This window comes from Colobus angolensis, unplaced genomic scaffold (assembly GCF_000951035.1).
Source record: "Colobus angolensis palliatus isolate OR3802 unplaced genomic scaffold, Cang.pa_1.0 Scaffold183, whole genome shotgun sequence".
NCBI lineage: Eukaryota > Metazoa > Chordata > Mammalia > Primates > Cercopithecidae > Colobus > Colobus angolensis.
In genome coordinates this window covers 1,059,865-1,085,956 of record NW_012114966.1, presented here as the reverse complement: position 1 = coordinate 1,085,956, position 26,092 = coordinate 1,059,865, and the positions used below count along the sequence as shown (strand labels likewise).

Sequence of the window (26,092 nt, the reverse complement as noted above, 5' to 3'; positions counted from 1 at the left end):
GGTTTGCATTGGATAATAGGCAATGAGATCTTTTGTTTTAACCATTTGTAAGCAGATACAAGTAAACATGAACTTGTGAGACTTAAGGCTGAGCTCTCTTTGTCTCTTCTTAGCTGCCAGCTGCTGTGGGAGAGGGGAAATCAAGCAATAGCCATGCATTTTGTGTGGGGCTTGGTATTTACCATGCTGCTCTGGCTGAAGAGTTCACATCTCCATCTTGTTCTTTATAACAGAGGGCGATGAGACAGGTGTGATGGACAGTCTTCTAGAAGCCCTGCAGTCAGGGGCAGCATTCCGACGGAAAAGAGGGCCCCGTCAAGGTAAGTAAGCATATGGAGCTCATCCTGGGTGTCGAAGTGGGTGAGGGCTCTCTACTCCTGCCAGTCTGAGGCTGAAGAGCAAATAATGATGTTCTAAGCATCTTTTTAGTCCCTGCATCCAGAACGGATTGTCTAGTCCTCTTCTTCCCATGTTACAGAGTAGCGACTTAGAAAACAGGGGTTTAAAGGGCTGACAGTAAATCAGTTACATTGGATTATGCTGCATTTCTCCCCACTCTTGCAGCAGATATTTGGAACAAAAGAATTAGGCTGCAGGACACAGGGATTTGAGTGGGCATTTGTGTGTATGAACAAAAGTTGATCTAAATACAAAATGTATATTAGGTATAGATTGAAATTCAAATTAAAAATAAGGGTCCTTACTCTGGACTTCACAAGCAGGAGGCATACACAGAGAGAACTAATAATATAAAGTATACAATTTTGTAGAGAGGTTTAGGTATCATTATTCCCAGATAGAAAAATATAGAGGAGCATCTCTATTGAAAGGTTATGCCGTGACTGAAAACTACCTTTTCCTTGAGTGCAGTTAGCCTCTGTTGCCCTTGCATTTCCCCAATCACTGCCCTGCAATCTCCTTTCACATCCTTTGGAAGATCTAAGTGGATTACATTGAGCTAGAGATTCTAAAAAGAGCTAGGACAAATGATCCAGGTATTAGTATGGGAAAAGATTAATGAATAAGTTCCCCTTAAGGGAATCTTACAGTGGCCAAGAGACTAATTCAAAAGAAGGTATAGCCAAGGCTGTCCCTCATGTGGAGTTGACCTGCACCATTGTGTCTAGTGAAGGTCTTTTGAGGCTAGGAGTGGTGGCTTCTTTTCTAATTTGAAGAGTGGGAATTACAAAAAAGGTATCGTTTAAAGGTTTCTACTTTAGAGGGACTTAAATCTATGTTCCCTATTTCTTGGCTGTTGCATTGTGTAGGACCATTTGGTAGTGAGTTTTACTTTGAGATTATTGTAAATAGAAGGAGTTGCACAGCTTGCTTTGGCCAGTGCTTAGCTATTAATGCAGTGGTATCTGTAGGGCCTATAGTACCTGCCACAGCCTGGAAAGGGGGACCTTAGAGCATGCTAGCCTATATAAACTCAGTATCCTGGCCCAACTGTTTCCATCACTGTGAGTTTCATCTGTAATGGCTGACTACCCATTTCTGCTTACACTCTGAATAACCAGAGTGATACTCCCTTCTGAGGGCTCTCTTGTATGACTTCAGAACGTTCCCCAAACTGAAAGCTCCCGAGTCAAAGTTCTTATCCATTTTCTGGCATTCTCTGAGTACAGGCTTTCTAAAGGGGAGGAGAAGTGGATATGAAGAACTGAGTACTCTCTGGGCTAGAGTGTTTAGTCTTACAGATAGGTGTTTGCAAGGAGAGTACAGCTAGAGGTACCATTACTCCTGTATTTCATCTTATAGGTTCTTGCAACATTATTTTCTACTGACCACATAAGGTGATGTGGCCTTAACATTAAGCATTTCTAACCTTACAAAAATACATTGCATCTTACTGGGGTTTTTTTTTGACCCCGTCAGCTGAGTGCCTGCATCAGACTTTTGGTGGGGAATTCCCTTTTAAGCCTAATCTTCCTGTGGAACTATACTAGAATCCCAGATGCTTCCTGTACACAGGTAACCAGACATCAGTGGCTTCCCTCTGCTGGGGAAGCCCCATTCTTACTTCTTTCCAAATGGAAAATCAGAACTCACAGGTGGAGGAAGGAGGAATTTTGTTGGAACCTAACCTTCCAGCAGAGGACCTGAATTAGTCAAAGTACTCTCTCCCATGCCAGAGGGAATAGGAGGAGACTTATACTAGGAGATATTAAATTGGAAAGTAGGTAAAATGACAATTACATATATTTTAAGTGGCTCTAGCCTATAAGCTTATCTTTCTAGGCTCTGGGTTCACTAAATACACTTGAATATATCTTGGAGTTATTCCGGTAACTCTTTAGACTTTGGTGCTTTCACATCATGTAAAGTGATGTGATGTGGCCTCACATTAAACATAAACAGGAGGATAGCCATCAGAGTAGACTACAAAGAACACAGGGTAGGTAGGGATCAAAACTCCTAAAGTCACATCTAGTTGGGATGCTGTCTTTGTTATCCTAAGCAAGTCACTTAATGTTTCTGGGACAGTTCCTCAGGTATAAAATGAGAGTTGGACTAGAATGAATGGTCTCCAGAGTCCCTTCCAGCTCTAATATTTTTTTGTGCAGTGACAATAGGATTGAGAGGAGAAGAGGAGAGAGAGGCTGGACTTAGACGGCCCCATTTTCAAAATACAAAGGTTCCACTGGCTATAGGTTTCTCTGTGTGGCTACTGGATTTGACTGTTCCACCCCTTGCCTGGCTGTTTCTGACTGTTCCTCCTGGCTGATTGCTTTGAGCTAAAAAAACAGAGGCACTGTGGAGCATATCTGCCTCACAGCTCTCCTTTTTTCCAGAGAGACAGCTGTCCCTATTCAAAGACACTAGCTTTTTCCCTAGAATTTAAAGGAATGTTAAATTCTTCCGGTCTCTGGAGACCTGAGGGAGTGACCAGTATACAAAGACTCATTGAGGAGTTGGAAGAGGAGAGTTACTATCAGGGTTGGTTCATTAAAAGCAACATATAAACTGCTGTGACCCGTAGGGTGTGGGAGAACAATGGTTTGAGTGTCAAGGGGAAGAATCCATGTGATTGTATTACAGCTGCTATTTCAGGCCCATGATTGAGTCAGCTTGTGGTTTTAATGACTCAACTTTATCTCCTTGTCTGAATTGTGGCCTCTTGTGTACAAGTCATTTGCTCACTGGGATAAAAGCCAAGGGAAGAAAGAAATTCAACTCTTCCTTTCCTTCCCTCTACCATTTCCCAGCTTCCCTATAAGTTCTATCCATCTAATAGAATCATAGAGTTGGAAAGACTCTAAAGACTTCCAGTGATTAGTATCTAACCTGCTCATAGGGAAAGGAATTAAAACCAGATAAGATGGCCAACACGGTGAAACTCTGTCTCTACTAAAAATACAAAAAATTTGCCAGGCGTGGTGGCGGGCGTCTGTAGTCCCAGATACTCAGGAGGCTGAGGCAGGAGAATGGCATGAACCCAGGAGGTGGAGCTTGCAGTGAGCCGAGATTGTACCACTGCACTCCAGCCTGGGTGACAGAATGAGACTCCATCTCAAAAAATAAAAATAAAAAACAGATAAGGTCTTGCCTAGGTCTACATGGCTGTCTAATGACAGCACCGTAGCCCCAAGTCCAGGGCTATTTCCACTCAGCCTGCATGATTGAACAGGAGATGGCAGTGAACCCACAGTATGGGCCGGAAATATTCTTTCATACCTTCCAGCAAGGAGAGTCTTGGACATGATGACATTGCTTCAGGAAGGTGCTCTCATGACCACCTATGTTAGTCTATTTCTTATTATTATAAAGAAATACCTGAGACTGGGTAATTTATAAAGAAAAGAGGTTTATTTGGCTGATACTTCTGCAGACTGTATAGAAAACATGGCGCCAGCATCTGCTGTTGAGGCCTCAGGAAGCTTCCAATCAAGGGGGAAGAAGGTGTATTGCAAGGCGGAAGTGGGAGCTAGAGAGATGCCAGGCTCTTTTAAAAACAACCAGTGCTCGTATGAGCTCTTTACTGTGGGGAGGGCACCAAGCCACTCATAAGGGATCCACCCCATGACCCAAGCAACACTGTAGGCCACATTTCAGCATTAGTTTTGGAGCAGTTATACATTCAAACCATATCACCTCTTATCTAGAGAAGGTTGTTAAGAATATTTCCTATACCACTACTTATTCTCCCCCCTACTTTTGTAAATAGGACAAGAAACATAATTAGGAGAGTTTGAGACAAGAATGAGTTATTTAGTGTGATGATGATTGCCCCATCTGTCCTAGTTTCCTCTTCCCTAAGGAAGCTTATTTTATTCTTTCCTCTTTAGTAATAGTTCCTAGCCTATGTTTTATAAAGGTCTTTTTCAAATCCCTAACCTTTTTGAAATGTAGCTACACTTGCGTTATATGGTTGATTTTGCTGGTGTTTTTATCCTAGCCCACCCCTAACTTCTAGGAATCTGTCCTCAGAGAGCATTCACCAGTATCTCAAGATTGTTCCCTTTTCCCACACAGCCTGTGGACTGTTCTTTTTTGAGTTCATGATCCTCCCTGATCATTAACTCCATGTAGTCAAAATATTTATCTGGTTCTATGGCTACTTTTCAGTAGTCTTATAACGAGTAAGTTGGGGGAAGCGTGGGGAGGTCAGTTTTTCTTGATTGTTCAACCTGCTGAGCATAATGGTGACTGAGTGGAAAGCTGGGAGACCTGTTCCAACAAGAGCTTTCTCATCCCCTGACCTTAGGCCACATCACACCCTCCCTGGTGTATAGGCTTTCAAGGCTTAAAAGGGAAATTTTGATCTTCTCCCTACCTACTGTCTGCTCCTGGTTCTTAGGAAGCTTGTAATACATCAGAAGCTTCTTGAGTTCAGAAAGGTCTAGAAACACCACTTGATTAGGAACAAATAGTATCTTTTTAATTTGGAGGAAGAAACCACAGAAAGCAGCAGCTTAAGACCTACCACATGGGAACTCTGCCTTCTCCTGTGTTGCCCAGGACAAGTGGCCCAGTGTTCCTTTTCCCAAGGTCTGGAGTCAGATGTTATTTAAACATACATACACCACTAGAGTTACACACACACACACACACACACGCACACGCATGCACAGAGTTGCAGTGTCTTCTCAACTGCTGGAGACTGAATTCAAAGAAATAATAAAATGATATGAAACTGCTACCCTTCCGGACATGAGAAATGGGGTCTAGAGAGGGAGTACTTCATAAGACAGTGGAAATGCAGGAGGCCTGAGGAAGATTTTGGTGGTAAGGACAGTATGAGAAATGTACACATGTAGACCATCATAGTCACACTCACGTAGCCTCCTTTTCTTCACTTGTCGGTCACGGGGCAGTAGTTTGTGTTCATAATCCAGTAAGTGGGTTTGTGAAATTCCCACAGTCTCGGTTGCATACCTATGGTGTGTAACTAGATAAGTCTTGTGGCTTTCAGTCAGGGTCTTCACTATTCTTTCTCCTCTTGGTAGACAACCTCTTGTGCCCCTGGGAAGTAAAGGAGGAGGAGCAGACCTTTAAATTGGTAACCTGTGTGCATGTTGTGTGTTCCCTGCTTCATCTAGGGGCAGCCTCTCCTGGGATGAAAACAGTAGCCTGAGTCATGACTCTGCAGGGGGAAAAGACCTGGTTAAGACTTGGGCTTTGGCAGGCTCTGGTGACTCATGCGTGTAATCCCAGAATGTTAGGTTCCAAGGTGGGAAGATTGCTTGAGCCCAGGAGTTCAAGACCAACCTAGGCAACATGGAGAGACCCCGTCTCTGCAAAAAATACAAAAACAGCTAGATGTGGTGGCACATGCTTCTAGTCCAGCTACTAGGGAGGCTGAGGTGAGTGGATCACTTGAGCCTGGGAGTTTGAGGCTACAGTGAGCTATGATTGCACTGCTGCACTCCAGCCTGGGCGACTGAGTGAGGGTCCATCAAAAAAAAAAAGACGGGCTATCTGATCCTGTTTGGCTTCTGCCTACCTAAAGCTTTTTGCTGGTCCAAAAAAGCGCTTCGTTCCAGTCCTACAACGGCCCCAGTCTTGGTCTTCATTTAGGAGTGCTCAGCTCTTTCATCTGGTCCTGCTTCTGAAACATTCTGGTACTGCTTTCTCCACTCCAGCTTTCCCAGATCTCCAGGAAGTCTTTTTTTTTCCCCCCCAATTGAGATATCATTTACATACCTAAAATTCACCATTTAAAAATGTATAATTCAGGGGTTTTAGAATATTCACAAGATTGTATAACCGTTACTACTATCTAATTCCAGAACGTTTTCATCGTCCCCAAAAGAAAAACTTCCTAATACCCATTAGCAGTCACTTCTGACTCTCCCCTCCCCTTGCCCCTGGCAACCACCAGTCTGTTTTCTCTCTCTGGGTTTGTCTGTGCCGGACATTTCATAGAAGCTGACCCATAACATATGGCCTTTCGTGTCTGGCTTCTTTCATCCCAGACAGCTCTTTGTGTATACACAGTCGCTCTGTGCTGTTCCGGGGCATGGGAGGAGGAGACATCATGAGATGGGCGTGGTCTCAAGGAGTGGCCTTCCTACTGCAGATACTGGGGCCATAAGCCTATATACCATAAATGAATATGAGAGTCTTGGGGATGAAACCCAGCAGTTAGAACAGAAACTCGTGAATTGATTTGGTTCTTCTTTTCCAATCTGGGATGACAGCTGTAACTTGACCATCCCTTAGCCACATGGGCTGAGATTTCTTTGTAGGGGTCCTCTCCTGTCCATCCTTGATCCCAGTTCTGCTTCCCTGACAGAGCTTTTATTACTACCCCCACCCCACCCCCACATACTCTACACACCTTGAAGGGCCCTTGGCATTTGTATCACAGCTGCTACCTTTGAAGAGGTGGGAAAGAGCTAAGGCGTGTGGGCATCTGTTGTTGGAGAACACATGGGAGTGCGATGCCAATGCGTGACTGCTATTCCTCTTTGCAGGAGTCTCTCCAACCACCTATGGAACGTTGCCTTCTGCTAGGGACAACCCTCCCAGGGCTGAATGAAAAGTGTTTTGGCCTAGGAGTTTCCTGGGACCTGTCAAGAAAACAAAAATAATACTATGTACTAAGCTTTAGTCTATTTAATTCCAACATCCCTATTATTAGAAAATAGACTTTGAGTACTTCATCTCTCCCTAAGTCACATAGCTAACACTTCAACCCAGTTCTGTCTGTCTAGCTGTGTTCAAACTTTTGTGCTATTTTCACACAGGGAAGCAAGGGGGCAAGGCTTGCTTTCCCGTTGCACCACACTCTCTTCATTCTTTGCCACCCAAAAATATATTCCACATGCTGGATCTCTGCCCCTCTTTCTCTAGAGTAAAGCCCTCTATGAACTGGCCAACGTAGTCACGTCTGCATGGCTTACGACTGATCATCTGCTGTAGAGTTTGAAAGAAATTAGAAGTGAGGCCTTCCATGGACAGAATCTCTCATCTTCTCTTGCAGCCAACAGGAAGGCCGGGTGTGCCAAGGACGATGCCATGGTTGCTGTTCCTGCCAAGGTGTCTAAGAAGAGTGAGACATTCCCCCCAATCCTTGAGGAAGCCAAGGAGTTGGTTGGCCGTGCAAGCTAATGTGGGTCCTGTGACGGCGGAAACTGAGGCGGGAGCTCCTCAGCGGAGTGGCAGACTGTCCTGCCCTGCAGCATGTGCCTAAAGGCTCAAGGGGACATTCCTCTGGGGTGGCCACTCCCACCACCCTGACCCTATCTTTCTCTCTGGCCTGCTGCTCTCTCAACATCACATACAGCTTCAGCTGCCTGGAGGCCAGAAGGAAAGGGCAGTGTGGGGGAGGCCTGAGCCCAACCCAGCCAGCCCTGGCTGTTGTATTACCAAAGCAGGGTCCATGTTTGCTGCCTTAACCCTGTCTCCTCTCTATTACTCAGAGGGCCTCATCTCAGACAAGGCCCAGCCTGCTTTTTCTCAGCCCTGACTTTCTAATGGGCTTTCCCCCCAGGTCAGTCTTGCTGGATTTGTGCTTTTCTTCTGTGGTTTCTTTGGCCCTGAGAACAGCATGGGGCTTGTAAACCTTTGGGCAGATCCCTCCTTTCATTGCTGTCGTCTCTGCTCTTCCCTCTCCTGGCTGTGGTTATTTATTATTAGTGGTGTGGCACTGGGAGCTGCTCCTAAGGAAGCTGGGAGCAAATCCCACCTTTACTCCACCTTCCTGGGAAAGGCCTCCAAAGCAAAGGATCTGGACCACTTTCCCTGTTGTGCTGTGGCCCAGGCCAGACAGAGCCTGTGGGCAGGCAGGCAGGGCACAGCAGCAGTGTGGGACCTGCCCCCAGCCTCTGCCAAGCTTTATGCCCTTGCCTCTGTGGACCCTCTGCACCAACCCCAGGCTACTGAGCCACCTTCCCTCCTCATGCCTTCCCCGAGCTTTGGTGCATCTCATCTGGACTATGGGTTGTATTGTGACCATCCCAACACCTCACCCTCTGTCTACAAGGAAATGGGAGGTGGAGCCTCCTGGCTGAGAAATTGTTTTGCAAATGGATCTATTTTTGTATGAAAAAAAATTTTTTTTTAAACTCTTCCTTCCCCCTTTCCCCTCCATAATGTAAGAAGCTTTGGTGGCAGCTTCCAGAGTTCCTGGGATTTCTCCTCACAGGCCCAATCCTGAATATGCCCCTGGACCTTCTGGACCCTTGAGTCCAAGGCAGATCCTCTCTCCCAGGGAATCCGACACAGGAGGAACCCCTTCTCTGGTTGAGCTGGACCAGGCCTGAGAGTGGGAGCTCTAAGACCACAGAGTTTTTTATAAATGTATAAATGTATCGAGCCAAATGTGCAGATGCTAACTGGACATTCTGGGGAACTGGGCACCAGGAGTGCCTTCATACACTGTACCCCAGCTCTCTTCTAAAAGAGAAGTGGGAGGGCACACTGAACTGTTTGGTGTCCCCAACCACAGGAAGCTCCAATTTTCTGGCTTAGGGTGACACTTTGCCGTCCTTGTGCCCCTCTCAGCTTTTCATCCCCAGCTAGGAAGAAAGAATGGCACTCTTGGCCTTGGCCCAAAATTAGAGTTGTTAGAGCAAGAGAGAGCTTAGGAAGCATGAGGGCAACTATAGGTGAGGCCTTACTGCCAGGAGGGAGGGTTGTGGTTGCTGGCGCTTGTGTGTAAAGGGGCAAGAGCTGCTCCTTTGGCCTGTTCCTGGGAGGACTCTGATGCAGGGTGTCTGTTGCTCCCCTGAGTCACCTCCTCCCTGCTCACTGACATCTGGGGCTTTGACCCTTTCTTTTTTAATCTACTTTTGCTAAGATGCATTTAATAAAAAAAAAAAAGAGAGAGAGAGAGGTGTGGGGGACAAAATGCAAACCTATTTCCCTTGCCTCATAGGCTTCTGGGATGTCATCACCTCCAGTTTGTTGGTTTTGTTTCCAACTGTTAATAAAGCATTGAAACAGTACTGCAGTACAGCTTCCTGTGTGAATTTCTGAGCTGTTTTCTTTTCACTGTAGTCCAGGCTCCTCTAGTCTTTCCTGCGTCAAATCCCTGGTTGACCTGACAAATCGCTGTGAAAAAGCTAATGGTGCCAGACACTTTGCTTGGGCACTGGGCTAGAGATGGTTGCTTCTACCCCACCAGAGCTCACCTCAGGGCCGTTTGGCCACAGTAAAGGAGTGGGCGCCCGGTTCAGCTCCCTGACTCTTCGACATTGCTGCTACTTGGCTTGGAGCCCTTTTTTGGAACTCACTTGTAACCTTTCATGTTCCCAGATGTCACACAAGGTTTCCTGGCAGTACCTGTGTCTCTTGCTGAGGGAAGCATCTGACTCCCACTTTCCCATCCCCTCTGCTCTGTTGGTGGCCACAGACCACATTCCAGAGTAGAGGGGCTTACCCTGGGGTAGAAACCTGAGCCTGCCCAGCAGAGGTTGGGAGCCCGAGGTCATGCTCCAGATGACTTGCCACTTGGAGCCATACTTGTCTGAGCGTGTTATGACCTGCACAAAAAAGCCAGACCAGCAATGAGCAGGCCCAGGATAGACAGGGAGGGGCCTGGAGAGGACCACAAACCCATTCAGGCAGGCTCTGAAACTGGAAATAAAAGCCTTTTAAATAGCCCTGGAGCCTGGGCAGCTGCCTCCCCAGTATGGCCTAAGGTGTGGGGATGGGCTGCCTGCTGCCTCCCTCCTGTCCCCCAGAGGCCACGCGTTTCTGGCTCAGAGCTATATAGGCACACATACCAATTAGAGGACCAACCACAGCTGCTCACGCGCTCTGCCAGTCTGCTGCTGTGCCTGGAATAGAACCCAGGCGCCCGGCACCCCGCCCCTCCACAGCCTGGCTCTGAGTAACAAAACCCTGCTTCCATCTCAGCAACCTTGCACGCCACCCTTTCTCCCACGCTAGAAAGTCGCTCCCAGATTCTTAAGTTGGAAGGTTTGGTTTCCATGACAACAGACTTGCGCTGCCAGAGTGGGTGACCTGGCTCTGGGAGGCTCCGCAGAGTGGAGGAAGCCGCATACCCTCGCTGTCCGGTCAGATAACCCCAGTGGCTCTGTCTGCGTTCTTGGGTCCTTCCGGGTAGTTCCCCTTACAAGTCCCCCTTCACCCCCAGCTCCTTGTTTTCTGCAGCTTCTCTGGCTGCAGCAACCTCGGAATCCCACAGTGCTTTGAGGAGGCAGGCGGAGGGGGCGGGGACATGGGAGGGCAGGCTAGTGAGTGGAACAGCACCGAGAAGAAGGAGGGAGGGGAGCTGAGACTGCGAGGGATCTCATTTCCTGCACGCCCTTTCAGTCCCCTTGACCCCGCAAGAAAAGGATGAGCCCACCAATTTCTTAGGCTTCGCCGCGGAGATGTCAGAGGGAAGGCGAATTCCAGGTGGGGAAACTGAGGCTCGAACTGCAGACTTGGTTTTCGAAGAATCGCCTCCCGCATTCCCTTCCACTGCCGCGGCTTTCCCAAAACCTCTAGGCAGTGGGGGTGGGGGTACGGGGGCAAAGGAGAGTCTACCTTCCTCCCGCGAAGCCCTCCGGGGCGCTTCGAGTAGGTAATTTTAGTCGGGAAGGGGCGGGAACTACGGAAACGTTCTCGGTCCCTTCCCCAACGCGTTTGCCCGGCGCCAACCCGCCCACGCCCACGCCGGGGTCTCCTCTTCTGCCTGGAGACAGCCGCAAGCGTAGACTGCACACTCAGCTGCACACTGACACGCCGCACTCAGGGCTCCACCCCCACAGCGGACCCGCCAGCCGATCACACAGCGGCACACGGTACACAGATCCACAAGCACACAGTCAATCGCACGCTGTCTTATACGCACAACGGCATTGCAAGCATACACAGCCATATTGCACAGTCACACACACACACACACGAGCGCGATTCGGAAACATCTAGATGCGCAAGGACACAAAGTCGCCTCCCGATTCCGTCCTTCTTCCAGCACCCACCTCAGCTCATCATTTCATGCACACATGCCAGGAGCTTCCATCGCTTATACAGAAACGTTCAGCCTTTCAGAAGAAACCTTTTTATTATTTTTTTGTCGAAGAAAAAAAGCCATATAAATATTAGAGTATAAAACTTGCGTGAGACACAGGAAGAGGGTGGGGTAGGAGCTACGTGACTATGCGAAGAGAAGCGCTTATAGAAGGAGTCAGTACGGGGGAGGGGGTCGCCTTAGCGCGTGGACACAGCACAAAACACAACATGGGCCGCCGCGGGCAGATAAGGACAGACGGCTGCGCGGAGCCCGCCGCCCGCTGCCCACCCGCCATCACGTAAAAGCACACCGTACTACACTATTGGCTATTCTACACCAGCCGAAAGAGGGAGGGGGCTCTACACTACTGTAAGGGCGGGTCTGGGGGTTCTCTGGCAGCCCCGCTGGATGGCCGGGGACCCGGGGGCAGAAGGGGGTGGGAGAGGAAGGTCTATGCACAAGGAGGCACTGGGGAACTTTAACCAGGCTATGGCCACTAGGGGGCGCAACGGGGGCCTGGGCAGTGGCCTTCACGGAATAGAAATGGCACCTGGCAAGGTGAAGGACTGAGTCTTCAGGGGTCAGGGGCCCTGTGAAGAAGCCCCATCCTGGGCTGAGACTTTCTGTTCATTTGGTCCCTGCCCTAGCTCCTTGCCTCCCCAACCCAGGGACAAGAATGGCCTGGCTGGCCCGCCCTTCCTGCTGGGGCTCCACTGACCCTTCCACCAGTGGCACCTCTGGAGTACCCAGCACCCACAGAGGCCCCTCTGACCTCTCCAGGGGACCTGGTCCTAAACCTGCTTTGAGCTTCCTTGGACTGAAATGCCAGTTTAACCCATTGGTCCTGGTAGCTCAGCCCAAAGCTGGCTGCCTGGGCTAAGCCCTATTATGTAGTGGGAAGGGTCCAGCCTAGTTCTTGGTTTATGGCTGGAATTTGGAGGATGTTGTCAGTCCCCTGAGGACATACAGAGCCTCCTCCAAGGCCTTGATAACTTGATGTGTCAAGCTTTGTCCATGCCCCCACCATCCACAACCACACACTTCCCTTCTTTATCTTACCACCCCATACTGTCTTGGAACATGCAGTGGAGTCTCTTGTTTGAGGAGGAGGTGGGGGAAATCACAGCATGCAGTGGGAACGTGGAACAATGAAAAACAAAACAGAAGACTGGTCCCCAGGGCGTTGGGAAGAGCCTTGGTAGCAAAATGCCCTCCCTAAATCCAGCAAGCATCAGTACCATGGGGATGGTGACCATGTCCTCCAAAACTTGAGCATTGATCTCAGGCTCTGGAAGGAGGTGAAGGGGCTGGCACCAAACCATGCTTTGGAGGAAGATTGAGAATCAAAGGAGAGGCCAAGAGGTCATGATACCCTTCCAACTCTTCAGAACTAGGAGTCTTGTAGGTTACCTGGTACTTCAACACCCCAACCACCTTACTCAGGAGAGAGGAACTGTTGGAGTTGGGTGGGGAGGAGGGAGGCATGGGATGGATGGGCCTGATTGATTTGGAAGATGGAGGAGTTCAGCTATAACTAAATGGGGTGTGGCAAATGGTTCTTGGTGTCTACACTAACCCCACTACCCCCATGGGTACAGCAATTGATTGGATGGGGGTTCCCAGCAGAACTCCCTTTGCATATTCAACCCCCGGGGGGTAAGGGGGTGGGTGTTGACTGGGCACTTGTTTCTGTTTCCCAAGGGGAGCATGGCCTTGGCCCCTACCAGTATTCTGGGGGTGAGCCCTGAAACTCTGAGGCCTGGGTACAGGTAAGGAGAAGCTGGGCTGGTTGGGGGGAGGCTGCCTTGTAGCTCTTGGCCTGGCCTCCATGTTACTTCTTCTCCTTCTTGCCCGACTTCTTCTTGTTGCCATTGCCACCTGCTGGGGTCTTGCCATCCCGCTTGCCAGCTGCATTGGTCAGTGTGGCATTGCTGCCTGGGATGTAGACGTTCTGGCGGTAGTCGGGCACATGCTGCAGGGTGAACTGGGGTCCGTAGCGGGCGCTCAACCCCATGGTGCCGGCACCGCCTCCCAGGGTGGAGCTCCCATCAGCGGCTTCTGCAGAGACAGAGGAAGATCAGGTGGGAGCTAAACTTAGGGTCCTCAACAGTCACTCTCTTATACCCCCAGCAGTTAACGAATGCCTACACAGCACCCTGGGCCCTGACCATGCCGAACACTGGGAATACAAGGTAGTCTCTCTTCACAAGAGTTGAGGGTAGAGGTTAAAAGGCTTTGGAGTGAGAAAGTCTAGGTTTGATTCCTAGCTCCTTTCCTTACTCACTGTGATCCTGGGCAAGTCTACCTAACTTCTCTATGCCACTTCAGTTTTCTCATCTGCAAAATGGGGATGATAATGGTAACCACCTCTTGTGGTTTTAGTGAATGCTAAATAAGAAAATGTATGTAAAGTACCTAAAATAGTGCCTGGTAGATCTAAGTGCTCAAAACACATTCGCTAGTATTTCTCTCAGGGCTGTGACACAGGCTCTCAGCTCCTTGCCCTGGCCTTTCTCAAGGGAGCCTCTGACTCCCACACTAGACCATGGACTCCTGGAGGGCAGCAGCCATGGTTCATACATGCCCCTAGCTTTTGCCAAGCAAGGCCTGGCATGGAGTAGAGATTCAGTAGTTCTGTTAGTAATTGTGTGGGGTGGGGGTGAAGAAAGCGCTCTTCCAAGCCTCCATTTCAAAACAGCATTTTTTTTTTTTTTTTTTTAGATGGAGTCCTGCTCTGTCACCCAGCCTGGAGAGCTGTGGCGGGGTCTCGGCTCACTGCAACCTCCGCCTCCTGGGCTCAAGTGATTCTCCTGCCTCAGCCTCCTGAGTAGCTGGGATTACAGGTGCACGCCACTAGCCCAGCTAATTTTTGTATTTCAAAACAGCATTTGAGCACCTACTGTGTGCCAGGCGCTCTGCCAGATGCTTCACATGCACAATCACTTTTAACCTCTACATAACAGCCCAGCCAGGTATGTGGTACGACCGCCATTTTACAGATGAGGGAACCAAGGCTTAGAAGGACCAAGGCCATACCAGGCAGCATTTATTAGAGGGGAATTCAGGCCCAAGTGTACCTAAGCGCATGCTGGAAGGGACAGTCAATCACCAGCACCACCAGCAGCTTGGACCTTATCCCTACTCTGAGTGAATAGGAGGCAGAGAGAAGATGGAGAAGAGCCTTGCTCTATGAAGCTGAGGAGATGATGATCTCGGGGACTAGATATCTCAGGGACACTTTACACACAGGCTTAGAGTGTCACAGCCAGGTAACATTAGAGAGCACCTCTGGCCCAATGTCCCACTGTACATAAGAAGAAACTGTGGCCCAGAGAAGTCCACATTCTGGCCCTGGCTCAGCATCACCCAGGAACTTGTTTAGAATGCAGCCTCTGGGAGTTGCCAGCTGATTTGTATGCACTGTGAAGGCTGAGAAGCACTTTACTACCTCACAGGGTTGCTGTGAGGACTAAATGAGATGGCGCTTCATCCTGTGCAATACATCATCAACAGCGTCATCATCCAGCATGCCATCACCTCTACCCTTCACCTGCCCTGACTGGGTCGGGGGTGGGAGAGGAGGAAACAGGAGTTTGACTCCTTGAGGCTGGCTGCTGAAGGCCCTGAGATCCTCTGTGGTTGGGAGACAGTTAAAACCTCAGGGATGCCCAGGCCAGCCCAGGCCCAGCTGGCAGTAGAACGTCTCTCCCAGGCTCCCTCTGCTCCCACCCTAGACCTTGGGAGCGAGTAGAGAGAGTGACTATAGCCGGAGAGGCTGAGTAATCCTGGGACATCAACCAGAGATTGAGAAATAGAGAGACAGGAAATATTTTCAAGCCGGCATGAGAGGGGGAGGGCACACGGGAGGGGAGAGCCGGGATGCGTCTCGGTTTTCCTCTTCACGCACCAAGGCTCAGGCTTCTACAGCCTCCATTTCATGTCGCAAATCCCCGGAGCTGAGAGCTTTCTGGGGGCGGGGGAGAGGGGTTGAATGGGAGGGAGCAGCTGCCCACTTCCTCCTCTCCTACCCCAGCTCGCCCCCACCCCCCAGCTCTTTCATTCCGCTGACATTTCTCTGTTTTCCCTAATTAACTCCAAAAGGGAGCCAGGTCCGCCACCGCCCCGCCCCCTCCCCTCCAGCCGTCAGCCTCTTCCAGCCTTTCCCAGCCTGGGATGGAAGGGGTAGGGGAGGGGGGCCCAGATCTGGCTTCAAAGAGCCAGGATTCCAGAGTGATTTAGGGGCTAGAGGGGAGACCTCAGAGGCGCCAGAGAAAGAGCGGGGTGGGGGGTGTGGTCTCTCTGCACACAGAAAAGAATGAGGAGGAACACGGAGAAGCAGGGAGAAGGGAGGCAGAAACAGAATGACAGGAAGGGCCTGAGTGAGTAGCTAGAAGCTCGGCCCACCCACGTCCTGCGTGCACCCAAGATCTCTGAGTAGCATCCCAGTGGGTGAAAGTGACAAAGCCATCCCCCACCCACCTCGTGGGGGGTGCCCTGAGGTTGGGCTAGACCAGGAGGGAGAGAAGATATGGAAATACAGAATGTAATAGAAAGAGAATTATCTGCTCTGCTCTGCCACTAAGGAACTGTGTGAGCTTGGTCAAGGCTCTGCATGGCTCAAGCCTGTTTCCCCATCTATAAATCTGAAGGGAAGAAGTTAGATTGCCAGCTTTGACCTTCTGTAGAGTCAGGTCTCCAGTGCCCCTCCCTCTATATCCCACTCCCCCCAAGGCCCACCAAGGAGCGGGATTTTCTCTTGGTCCACGGAGAGGCAGACTTAGGAGAGCCCCAAGAAGCTGGACATCTTCTGGCCTGGACAAGGTGGGGGTGATGCCTCCTCTCCTGTGCCAGCCTCTACTCAGGGAAACTCAGCTCCCAGCTCCCTGACCTCCCTGTGTCCTCTTAACCAACCCTATCCCAGGGCTGAGGCAGCAACTCCAGAGTAGCCCAGGGAGGCCTGATTAGCTGGAACACAGCTGGCTGAGCTGCAAACCGCAGCCTCCTTGAGAGCATCCCTTCCCCCAGATGTTTATTTTAAAAGCCTCCTCCCAAGTGTGGGTTTTTACTTTCCCTCTTACTTAACCCCCCTCAGCAGCCCCACAGGCCTGGCTGGGCTGGACTTCAGGAACCTCTCTGGTTTCAGGGCAAGGAAGCGGGTGTGAAAGTGAGAGCAGGACCTGACCCACCACCTCCGCCCCCAGGGTCCGTTCCCAGGGCGCAGGCTCAGATGAGGGTCAGGCCCTGTGTGGGCCAAAGGAGGGAGGCCTTGACAGGGGAACAAGCTGCATGACTTGCTTGGAGGGTTTGAGGCCATAAATACTGATTTCATTTCTGTTTTGAACATCTGGATTTAGGCTAAAAAGCTGCTTCCTGGCCTCACGGCGCAAGGCCACAACAGCTAAATATACCTGTTTATTTCCCTCAAGAGCCCAACTTGGCGTCTCCTCAGACCCAGCCGCCTGCCACTTTCATACTCAGTCTCTGGCCTCTCTGGAATCATAGCCCCAGCAGACCTGGGACAGCTCTGCCTCAGGAGGCCAGCAGTCCCTGCCACCTCTCTGTCCTTCCGTCAACCACAGGCCTGGCCCCGCTTAACCTCGAAGACATCTGGGCTAGAGTTGCCAGATTTAGTAAATAAAAGCACAGGGCTCCCAGTTAAATTTGAATTTCAGGTAAACAATGAGCATTTTTTTTTAGTACATTATGTCTCATGCAACATTTGAGACTGACTTACGCTAAAATAGTACTTGCTGTTTATCTGACATTCAAATTTAACTGGCCATCCTGTATTTTATCTGGCAACCCTGATCTGGAAGAATAAAACAGAGCTTGAGGAAGAGATTAGCCTCTAGTCCTGCTCAGGTAATAGAGAAGCCGAGGCTGGATCCAAAGGCAGCCATGTTCCCTATAGTAGAAAGAGCATAAACTTGGGAGTTGAGCCAGGTTAGAACCTCAGCTTGGCAGCTCAAAACTGGGGACCCTGGGGCAAGTGCCTTCGCGGTTCTCTCATCTGTCAAATGTGAGAAATCAGACCTGCCTTGCAGAGCTATTGAGAGGATTCATTGACAGGAGGCCCCTAAAGTTTGTTTAGCATGTGTGTAGGTGTGATGACAGTGCTTCTTGTGATTTCACCTGGTTCTCTACCCACCAGTCCTCCAGACGTGCTGGAGGGCAGGGCTATCAGTTCATGATATAGGGCAATGCCTTGATCCTCTGCCAGCCTCCTTATAAGCCCAGGATTTGCTCGTCCAGAAGCTAGTCTTTATTAACAGGCATTACTCTAATTCTGCTTTCTACCCAGTAAAAATGGGTTTGGGTCAGCAAAGATAATAATATATTGTGCCCTTACTCTCTGCCAATCCCGTGCTGAGGAACTTGCATGTGGCCCTGAGATTAACAATGAGATCCATTAATACTGTGCCCATTAACAGTAAGTGAAACCGAGGGGTTTAATAACTTACCCATGGACTCATTGCTAAATGGTGGTGCCAGGATTTGAATCCAGATTGGTCTGCCTCTAAAGTCCATGCTCTTTTTTTTTTTTTTTTTTTGAGACAGCATCTCGCTCTGTTGCCCAGGCTGGAGTGCAGTGGTGCAATTTCTGCTCACCACAACCTCCGCTTCCCAGGTTCAAGCGATTCTCCTGCCTCAGCCTCCCGAGTAGCTGGGACTATAGGCGCGTACCACCATGCCTGGCTAATTTTTTGTATTTTTAATAGAGACGGGGTTTCACTATGTTGGCCAGGCCGGTCTCAAACTCCTGACCTTATGATCTGCCCACCTCAGCATCCTAAAGTGCTAGGATTACAGGCGTGAGCCACCACGCCCGGCCCAGGCCTGTACTCTTAAGGACGAATGATATTCTTCTTCCCCTGCTCTGGGCCCTGGTGATTCTTCAGGGACAACCACCATTGGCCGAATCTCTATTACAAAGGAAGCCCTTAGTCAATCTTATGGGAAAACCAGAACCCTACTCTGGAGTTAGGGGCAGCAAAAGAAGAGCCTCGCATAAGGAGGAGGTGTTTTCTCTGCTGGGGATTTCCACACCCACTTTCACCGCTTGAGGGCTTCTAAGCGCCAGGCCCAGAACTCTATGCTTTGCGGTATCATCTCATTTAATCTCTACAACAACCCTTTGGGGTCCCTGTCCCTACTTTCTAGACTGAAGAAACTGAGGTTTAGAGAGATTGAGCAAGTTGATCCAAGTCCCAAAGATAGTAGTAGTAGGTGGCAGAGCTAGGACCTGAGCTATGCTGTCCCTTTCCAGAGCTAGACTTGTAACCACTATTCCCTCCATGAGTCTTTCCTTGTTCGCTCTCCTCTGGGCATCCCAGGACCCCCAATCCCTCTGCTGTTCCTTAGCCACAATTCCAGGCTTTACGTTTGGAATCATGGGTCCTCTCAGACCTGCCGAAAGATCTGGAGAAACTACACAGGTTTGATATCCAGTCCGCGGGCATGGTGGCTGTGAGAAGCACCCCAGAACCCCGGGTCTCCCACCCTTCCATACGCGCACTGGCACTACTCACCACTGGCGGAGGCCAAGATCATGGCTTGCAGCATCTCTGTGTCAAACTGGTTATTGGGCCAGGTGCCGGTATCATCGCCATTTTGGGAGCTGGAGAGAGAATAGGATGGTGAGCACAGACTCCCAGGCCAGCACAGCTCGTGCCCCTCCTGTCCTCTCCCTGGGCTCCCAAACCTAGTACCCTAACCCTACCCCATGCCCAAGACCTTCTTCTCTCAGCAAGGTAGGAGGCACTTCTACAGTCCTTCAGAAGCCAGAATCCCACAAGTCAGTCCCCCAAACTGGCTCTTTGCTGTCTCCGATGCTTATTTTTTTTTTTTTTTTTTGAGATAGGGTCTGTCATCCAGGCTGGAGTGCAGTGGTGCGATCTTGGCTCATTGCAACCTCCACCTCCTGGGTTCAAGCGATTCTCCTGCCTCAGTCTCCCAAGTAGTTGGGATGACAGGCACCTGCCACTGTGCCAGGCTAATTTTTGCATTTTTAGTAGAGACGGGGTTTCACCATGTTGGCCAGGCTGGTCCGATGCATTTAACATAGTGCATTCCCCCACCCACCATGACAGAGCCTGGCTTCCTGTCACAGTGAGGAAGATCAAACCCTCTCCAGAGAACTGTAAAGGTGGGAAATGGAAGAGAATGTTCCAGAGCTAGAGAAAAAGTGGGGACCTAGGAAGTACCTAGGGGGAGATGTAGGAGGCCCCAAGAGACCCTGGAGCAGGGAGAAGAAATTTCTAAAATTCAATGGCTTCCTAAGCCCTCAGAGTAAAATCCACGGCCATGTAAGAACCTGCCCCTCCTATTTTACAAGAATCCCTGCCCCCCATCCCACTCTCAAACACTCTATCATCAAACTTTTCCCAAGGTGCACTTTCCTATCCCTCAAGTTCCCTCTTGCTGTGAATCCTGGGCAGATGGTGTTCCCTAGAATGCCAGTCCCCCAACACTTACCATGGTGACACGAATAAAATGTATCAGAGGGAATCCACTCAGACTGGGCAGTGCCTCCACTGTACTCCCATCCCAGCGGCTGCCCCATATGGCACTAGTCACACTGCAACTGTTGTTGTGCCTGTCTGTTCCTCCACCATGCTGACTTCTGTGAGGTGGGGACTCTGCCTGCTTCCTACCGAAGCACCTAGCACAAAACCTAGCACTTGGACCTCATTGAGACTTTTAGAAACTCCAAGTGTTGAAAAAACACGAAATGATTCATAATTTTAAAAAATAATAAACCATAAGAAGAACTCTACTTCTTAGAAGGTTCAGCTCTACTTGGATTTTTCCCATAGTGACAATTTCCATGATTTTTTTGAATTTCCAAGGATGAAATTATTTCAATTTGCAGGGGAGTGTTGGCGGGAAACAACCCTGGCACACACACAGTCTGCCCTTTAGGTAACTGTTTGGCACCATCTGGCTCAGAGAAGTTTTTCAATAAATATTTGTCGCCTGAATGAATGGGAAGAAGCCAGCAGAGACAGTTAAGTGACTGTAAGGTAATAAGAAGGGTTTGGCACCATGGGAAAGGCTGTAGGGTAGGCCTTGAAGGCATGAAAATGTGTGTGTGTGTATGTGTGTGTGCATATTTTGTCATGGTGGGTAAGCACAACCAAGAACTGCTTTACAATTTTTCCAAGGTCTGTCCCTGCTTTTGGTTTCGCCCAATCTGGGATTCCCCATCCCTAAGTAGATGAACTCAGCCTAAGAACAGACACAGGTTGCCGTGTGTGACCTCTACACCATCACAACAAACATAAAGCTAGGGTTGAAGGGGAAAGCAGGAATCTCAATTCTCCTTTCCAAAAGTGGGAAGAGTTGTAATTTTGTTTCCATTGATTCAACGATTATTTCTCTTTTCTTTTCTTTTCTTCTCTTTTCTTTTCAACTAGAGTCTCGCTCTGTCACCCAGGCTGGAGTAAGGTGGCGCGATCTCGGCTCACTGCAATCTGTGCCTGCCAGGTTCAAACGAGTATCCTGCCTCAGCCTCTTGAGTAGCTGGGACTACAGGCGGACGCACACCACCATGCCCAGCGAATTTTTGTATTTTTAGTAGAGACGGGGTTTCACCATATTGGCCAGGCTGCTTTCGAACTCCTGACCTCGTGATCCACCCGCCTCCACTTCCCAAAGTGCTGGAATTACAGGTGTGAGTCACTGCACTCCTCCAACAATTATTTCTTGAGGAATTACTATGTACCAGACACAGAGCTAGGTGTTGGGGTTATGGCTGTGGATATGATAGAAATTGTCCACCTTTACGGTGCTCATGGTGGGCACGGAGAGGCTGATTTTAAATAATTACACAGTACAGTAATTGCAGTTGTGACACTTGCCATGGGCTGTGTCAGGGGCTACCAGAGGGTATGAAGAGAGGCAGGGGCGGGCAGATCACGACGAGGTCAGGATATCGAGACCATCCTGGTCAACATGGTGAAACCCTGTCTCAACCAAAATACAAACCAAACAAAAAAAACTAACTGGGTGTAGTGGCACATGCCTGTAATCCCAGCTACTTGAGAGGCTGAGGCAGGAGAATCACTTGAACCTAGGAGGTGGAGGTTGCCACTGCACTCCAGCCTGGCAACAGAGCGAGACTCCCTCTCAAAAAAAAAAAAAAAAAAAAAGAGGCAGGGTTAGGCAGCTCAGCCAGTCCAGGCTTCCCTGAGAGGAAAAGACAGTGAATTTAAATCTGAAGACATTGTCCAGGTAATTTTCAGAATACCAGCAAATACATGTAGAAGGAATGACAGAAAATCACCGCTTTGTAATCACTGATGTAAAAGCAGATACAGGCAAGGATTATCCGTGAATACTGAAATTGCATGAAGGGAGGCTGCCTATCTCAAAACATCTCATTCACAGGTTACTTATTAATCACAAATATTTTAAAATATCTTTATAAAGATATATTTTTATAGTGGAGAGATTTGGGACACTGTTTTCACCACGCGAACAAACCCGGCATCACTGACACGGACAAGCCGACGTTAGATGAGTCCCAGTGTGATGTCCCAGTGTGATGCTGCGGGAAGTATTCCTACCGAGGTGTGTAATCTGAATCTAACCATCAGAGAATAGCCAGCAAATCCAGGTGAGGGGACATTTTAAAGGACAACTGGCCTGAACTCTTTAAAAATATCCATGTCATTAAAAAAAAAAAAAAAGACTGGGAGCTGGATCCAGATTAAAGGAGACGAAAGACGTGACAACCAAATGCAATCTACGCTCCTTGATGAAATCCTGGATTTAAAAAAAAGAAAAAAAGGATAAAAGAACACATAGAACATTTATGAAAATCTGCTGGTGGATTCTATATTATTGTATTAATGTTAAATTCCTCAACTGAATATCTGGGGTCCTTACTTCCAGCCCGACTGAGCTCTCTGTGCGCCTGGCTGAGGGTGCAGGGTCAAGGCCAGGTGGTCTCAGCCCCAGGTGAAGGGGGTTAGTGGGAATAAAGTAGGGAGAGCAGGGAAGCAGGGAGGGGTTGCAGAGAGGAGAGCATGGGGGTTGTCAGGGAGACAATGGGACCAGATGCCAGAGGTTAGGAGGATGACCTGTCATGGGGGGCAGTGGTGTTGAGGGAATAAAGCTGAGTGGAAAAGTGGGCTTGGAACCATGATGGTCAGGAGTGTAAGGAGGAGTCCTGGGAAATGGTTGAAGATTGAGGGCCGAACAGGTGGGTGGGCTGCCAACTCTGTGAAGCTGGGTAAGAGATGAGCAGAGGGAGAGAGACCTCTTTTTTAACCATTTACTGAGAGCTTCCTATTCTAAGCTGACTGGGTAATATGTTTGTCTTTCTTTTTTTTTTTTTTTTTTTTTGAGGTGGAGTCTCGCTCTGTCGCCGGGACTGGAGTCCAGTGGCCGGATCTCAGCTCACTGCAAGCTCCGCCTCCCGGGTTTACGCCATTCTCCTGCCTCAGCCTCCTGAGTAGCTGGGACTACAGGCGCCCGCCACCTCGCCCGGCTAGTTTTTGTATTTTTAGTAGAGACGGGATTTCACCGTGTTAGCCAGGATGGTCTCGATCTCCTGACCTCGTGATCTGCCCGTCTCGGCCTCCCAAAGTGCTGGGATTACAGGCTTGAGCCACCGCGCCCGGCCTGTTTGTCTTTCTTATACTCAGAACCACACTGCAGGTAAGTGTTATGATTATCTATATTTTCCAGCAGATGAAAACAGGGCTCAGAGAAGTTGAGAGATTATACCAGAGTCACACAGGTGGAACTGGTAGAGTTGCAACCTGAAAGACAGCCTAATATGATTCCAGGGCCTATGATCTTATACACAACAACGTACTGGGCTTCAGCACGGAGGCCTTGGAGTCCCAGCAGCAGATATAAGGGACTCTTCCAGGATTTGGGGAATAGTGAAAAGTAAAAATGGAAGAAATGGGCTACATTTAGTCAACCATTTTCCAAGCAGTTGCCTGTGACAGGACCTAGAATTTAAGAGATGATGAATATGGTTCTTGCCCTATTGAGTGTGGGGTGTGTGTGTGTGTGTGTGCGTGTGTGTGTGTATAAGGGAATATCCCATAGACTGGGCTATAATAAAATACTCCCTACATCATGCTCAAAAAACTGAGAAATCTAGGAAGTCACCCTGACAACAGCCTGAATTTAATTATGTTAAAATGTAAATGAGGCTGGGCATGGTGGCTCCTGCCTGTAATCCCAACACTTTGGAAGGCTGAAGCAGGCAGATCACAAGCTCGAGATCGAGACCATCCTGGCCAACATGGTGAAACCCTGTATCTACTAAAAATACAAAAATTAGCTGGGTGTGGTGGCGTGAGCCTATAGTCCCAGCTACTCAGGAGGCTGAGGCATGAAAATCGCTTGAATCCGGGAGGCAGAGCTTGCAGTTAGCCCAGATGGCACCACTGCACTCCAGCCTGGAGACAGAGTGAGACTCCATCTCAAAAAAAAAAAAAAAAAAAAGTAAATGAATGAGTATGTTTTCCAATGTAGCAAAAGCCCATTAGCATTAGAAAAATAATATGTATATTCATATGAGGACTTATTCTGCAAAATAATATGTATATTCATATGAGTAGTTACTCTGCAAATGACTTGGGAAGAATTCTGAAAGACATGGGGAAATTCTCATGATACACTGCAAAGAAGAACAAAGCTATAATTCTGACAGACAGTATGGCCTCAGTTGCTATTTTTAAAAAACTAGTAGGAAATGTACCATATGACTGGGAATAACAGTTCTTGATATGTGAATAAAGTGTCACATAAAAGTGTGACAAGTTTGTGAACAATTTATTTAGGTAAATGAGATTTTTAAAAAATGAAGCTTGTGCATGTTCTTTCATTACACAAAGAAAAGTTTAGAAAGATACATATGAAAAGGTAAGGATTCAACAAATAAACTGCAAAAATGGAAGATGGAGGGGGAGTCTTTTACATTAAAAGAGCTTAAGATACTTAAGAGACACTCAGTCAAATATAAAATGTGGACCTTATATAAGAATCATCTGGGTCAGGGTGGTCGGTGGGTGGGATGGAGGTGACCTTGGAGCAGCACTTGGAAGACACAATGAAGAATCCCTCCATTGTTGGAGTCCTGTACACAGATTCACAAGGACTTAATCTGGGTTGCCGTGGGACCCTGTCAGATGAGCATGCTGGAGTGATATCTGTTCTAGCCCAGCAAACAGCTAAGCTAACCTCTGACCCCACTGATATTCCTGTGATGTGTCTAGAATCAGATAATGGGAACATTATGATCCAGAAACATGATGGCATCACAGTGGCAGTGCACAAAATGGCCTCTTGACACCTCATATCTGTTCTTCAGCAGCCTGTCACAGGAACTCGATCCTACCTATGTTAATTACCTTATAGAACTACTAAAGTTCCAGTAGTTAGGCCATTCATTTAATGTGCATTGGACACTTTTCTATTTATTTAAGAGTCAATTGCTTTCTAATGCTCTATGGACCGACTATCAAGATATTAGTAAGAAAGGACCATGTTTTGAAGCAGCAGGTCCAGGTCACTTTGTATATAGAATTTTGCTATATTCAATAAATCTGTTTGGAGGAAAAAAAAAAAAAAGAATCATCTGGTAGGGCAAGGTGGCTCACACCTGTAATCCCAACATTTTGGGAGGCCAAGGAGGGTAGATCACTTGAGGCCAGGATTTCAAGACCAGCATGGCCAACATGGTGAAACACTGTTTCTACTGAAAATACAAAATATTAGCTGGATGTGGTGATACACACCTGTAATCCTAGCTACTCGGGAGGCTGAAGCATGAGAATTGCTTGAACCCGGGAGGCGAAGGCTGCAGTGAGCCGAGATTGCGCCACAGCCTGGGCAAGAGAGTGAGACTCTGTCTCCAAAGAAAAAAAAAGAAAAAAAAAAAAAAAAAAAGAAAAAATATAATCTGTTAAAGATGGGGGAGACCAACATGAAATTACATGATGTCTGAGATTTGCTTCAAAAAAATCCAAGGAGAGGATAAGGGTAGGGATATAGGTGAAACAAGACAAGGCATTAGTTGAAGCTGGATAGTGGTATCATACAGGTTCATGACACCATTCTTTCTACTTTTGTACATATTTGAAATGTTCCATATTAAATTGTAGTTGGTGGTGGTTCTCCCTAGATTGTAAAGTGATGGGTGGTTTTCCTTTTAATTTTTTTCTATTTTTCATGTTTCTATAATGAGCATGTACTGTTTTATAAGCAGAAAAAAATTAAGTCGCTATTTGTTGAATGACTGCCCAAACTGAGAGACAGCAGGGATACTGTCTCTCTGAGGAGGAGGGATGGTAGTGTGGAGTCATCAGAGAACAGGATGGGGACCAAATGGAGACTCTTTGTGCAGAGGCTGGGGACAGCTGCAGGGCAGGGCCTGGGTTACAGCCTAAGAAGGGGGAAATGGTTTGTTGGGCTCAGAGCTTGAGACAACAGCTATTGGGACCAGACACCCAAAGGATGACCTGAGAAGGGATAGTGGTGGGGAGGAGAAGCATGTGCCAAACAGGGACTTAAGAATGTAAGTCTTCTTCATTCTTTTCCCTTTCCCTTTTCTCTTTCTTTCCTTTCTTTTCTTTCTTTTCTCTTTCTTCCTTTCTTCCTTCCTTCCTTCCTTCCTTCCTTCCTTCCTTCCTTCCTTCCTTCCTTCCTTCCTTC

At 48.4% G+C, this 26,092-nt stretch overlaps 2 protein-coding genes across 3 annotated transcripts in view; one reads left to right on the top strand and one right to left on the bottom strand.

Moving 5' to 3' along the window:
- The window catches only part of DIAPH1 (diaphanous-related formin 1), a 106,280-nt gene extending 96,885 nt beyond the window's left edge, over window positions 1-9,395 (top strand). For both annotated transcript variants that reach the window (XM_011939708.1, XM_011939709.1), the window contains 2 exons: window positions 234-320; window positions 7,430-9,395. In XM_011939708.1, coding sequence (XP_011795098.1) covers window positions 234-320; window positions 7,430-7,557 — 215 coding nt within the window. In that variant the 3' untranslated portion in view covers window positions 7,558-9,395. The remainder of the gene's footprint in view (window positions 1-233; window positions 321-7,429) is intronic.
- Window positions 9,396-11,438: 2,043 nt separating this feature from the next.
- LOC105510150 (protocadherin gamma-A6-like) overlaps window positions 11,439-26,092 on the bottom strand; it is a 161,373-nt gene continuing 146,719 nt past the window's right edge. The window contains 2 exon segments of the mRNA XM_011939781.1: window positions 11,439-13,471; window positions 18,943-19,031. Of these exon segments, the coding sequence (XP_011795171.1) occupies window positions 13,245-13,471; window positions 18,943-19,031 (316 nt within the window). The 3' untranslated portion in view covers window positions 11,439-13,244.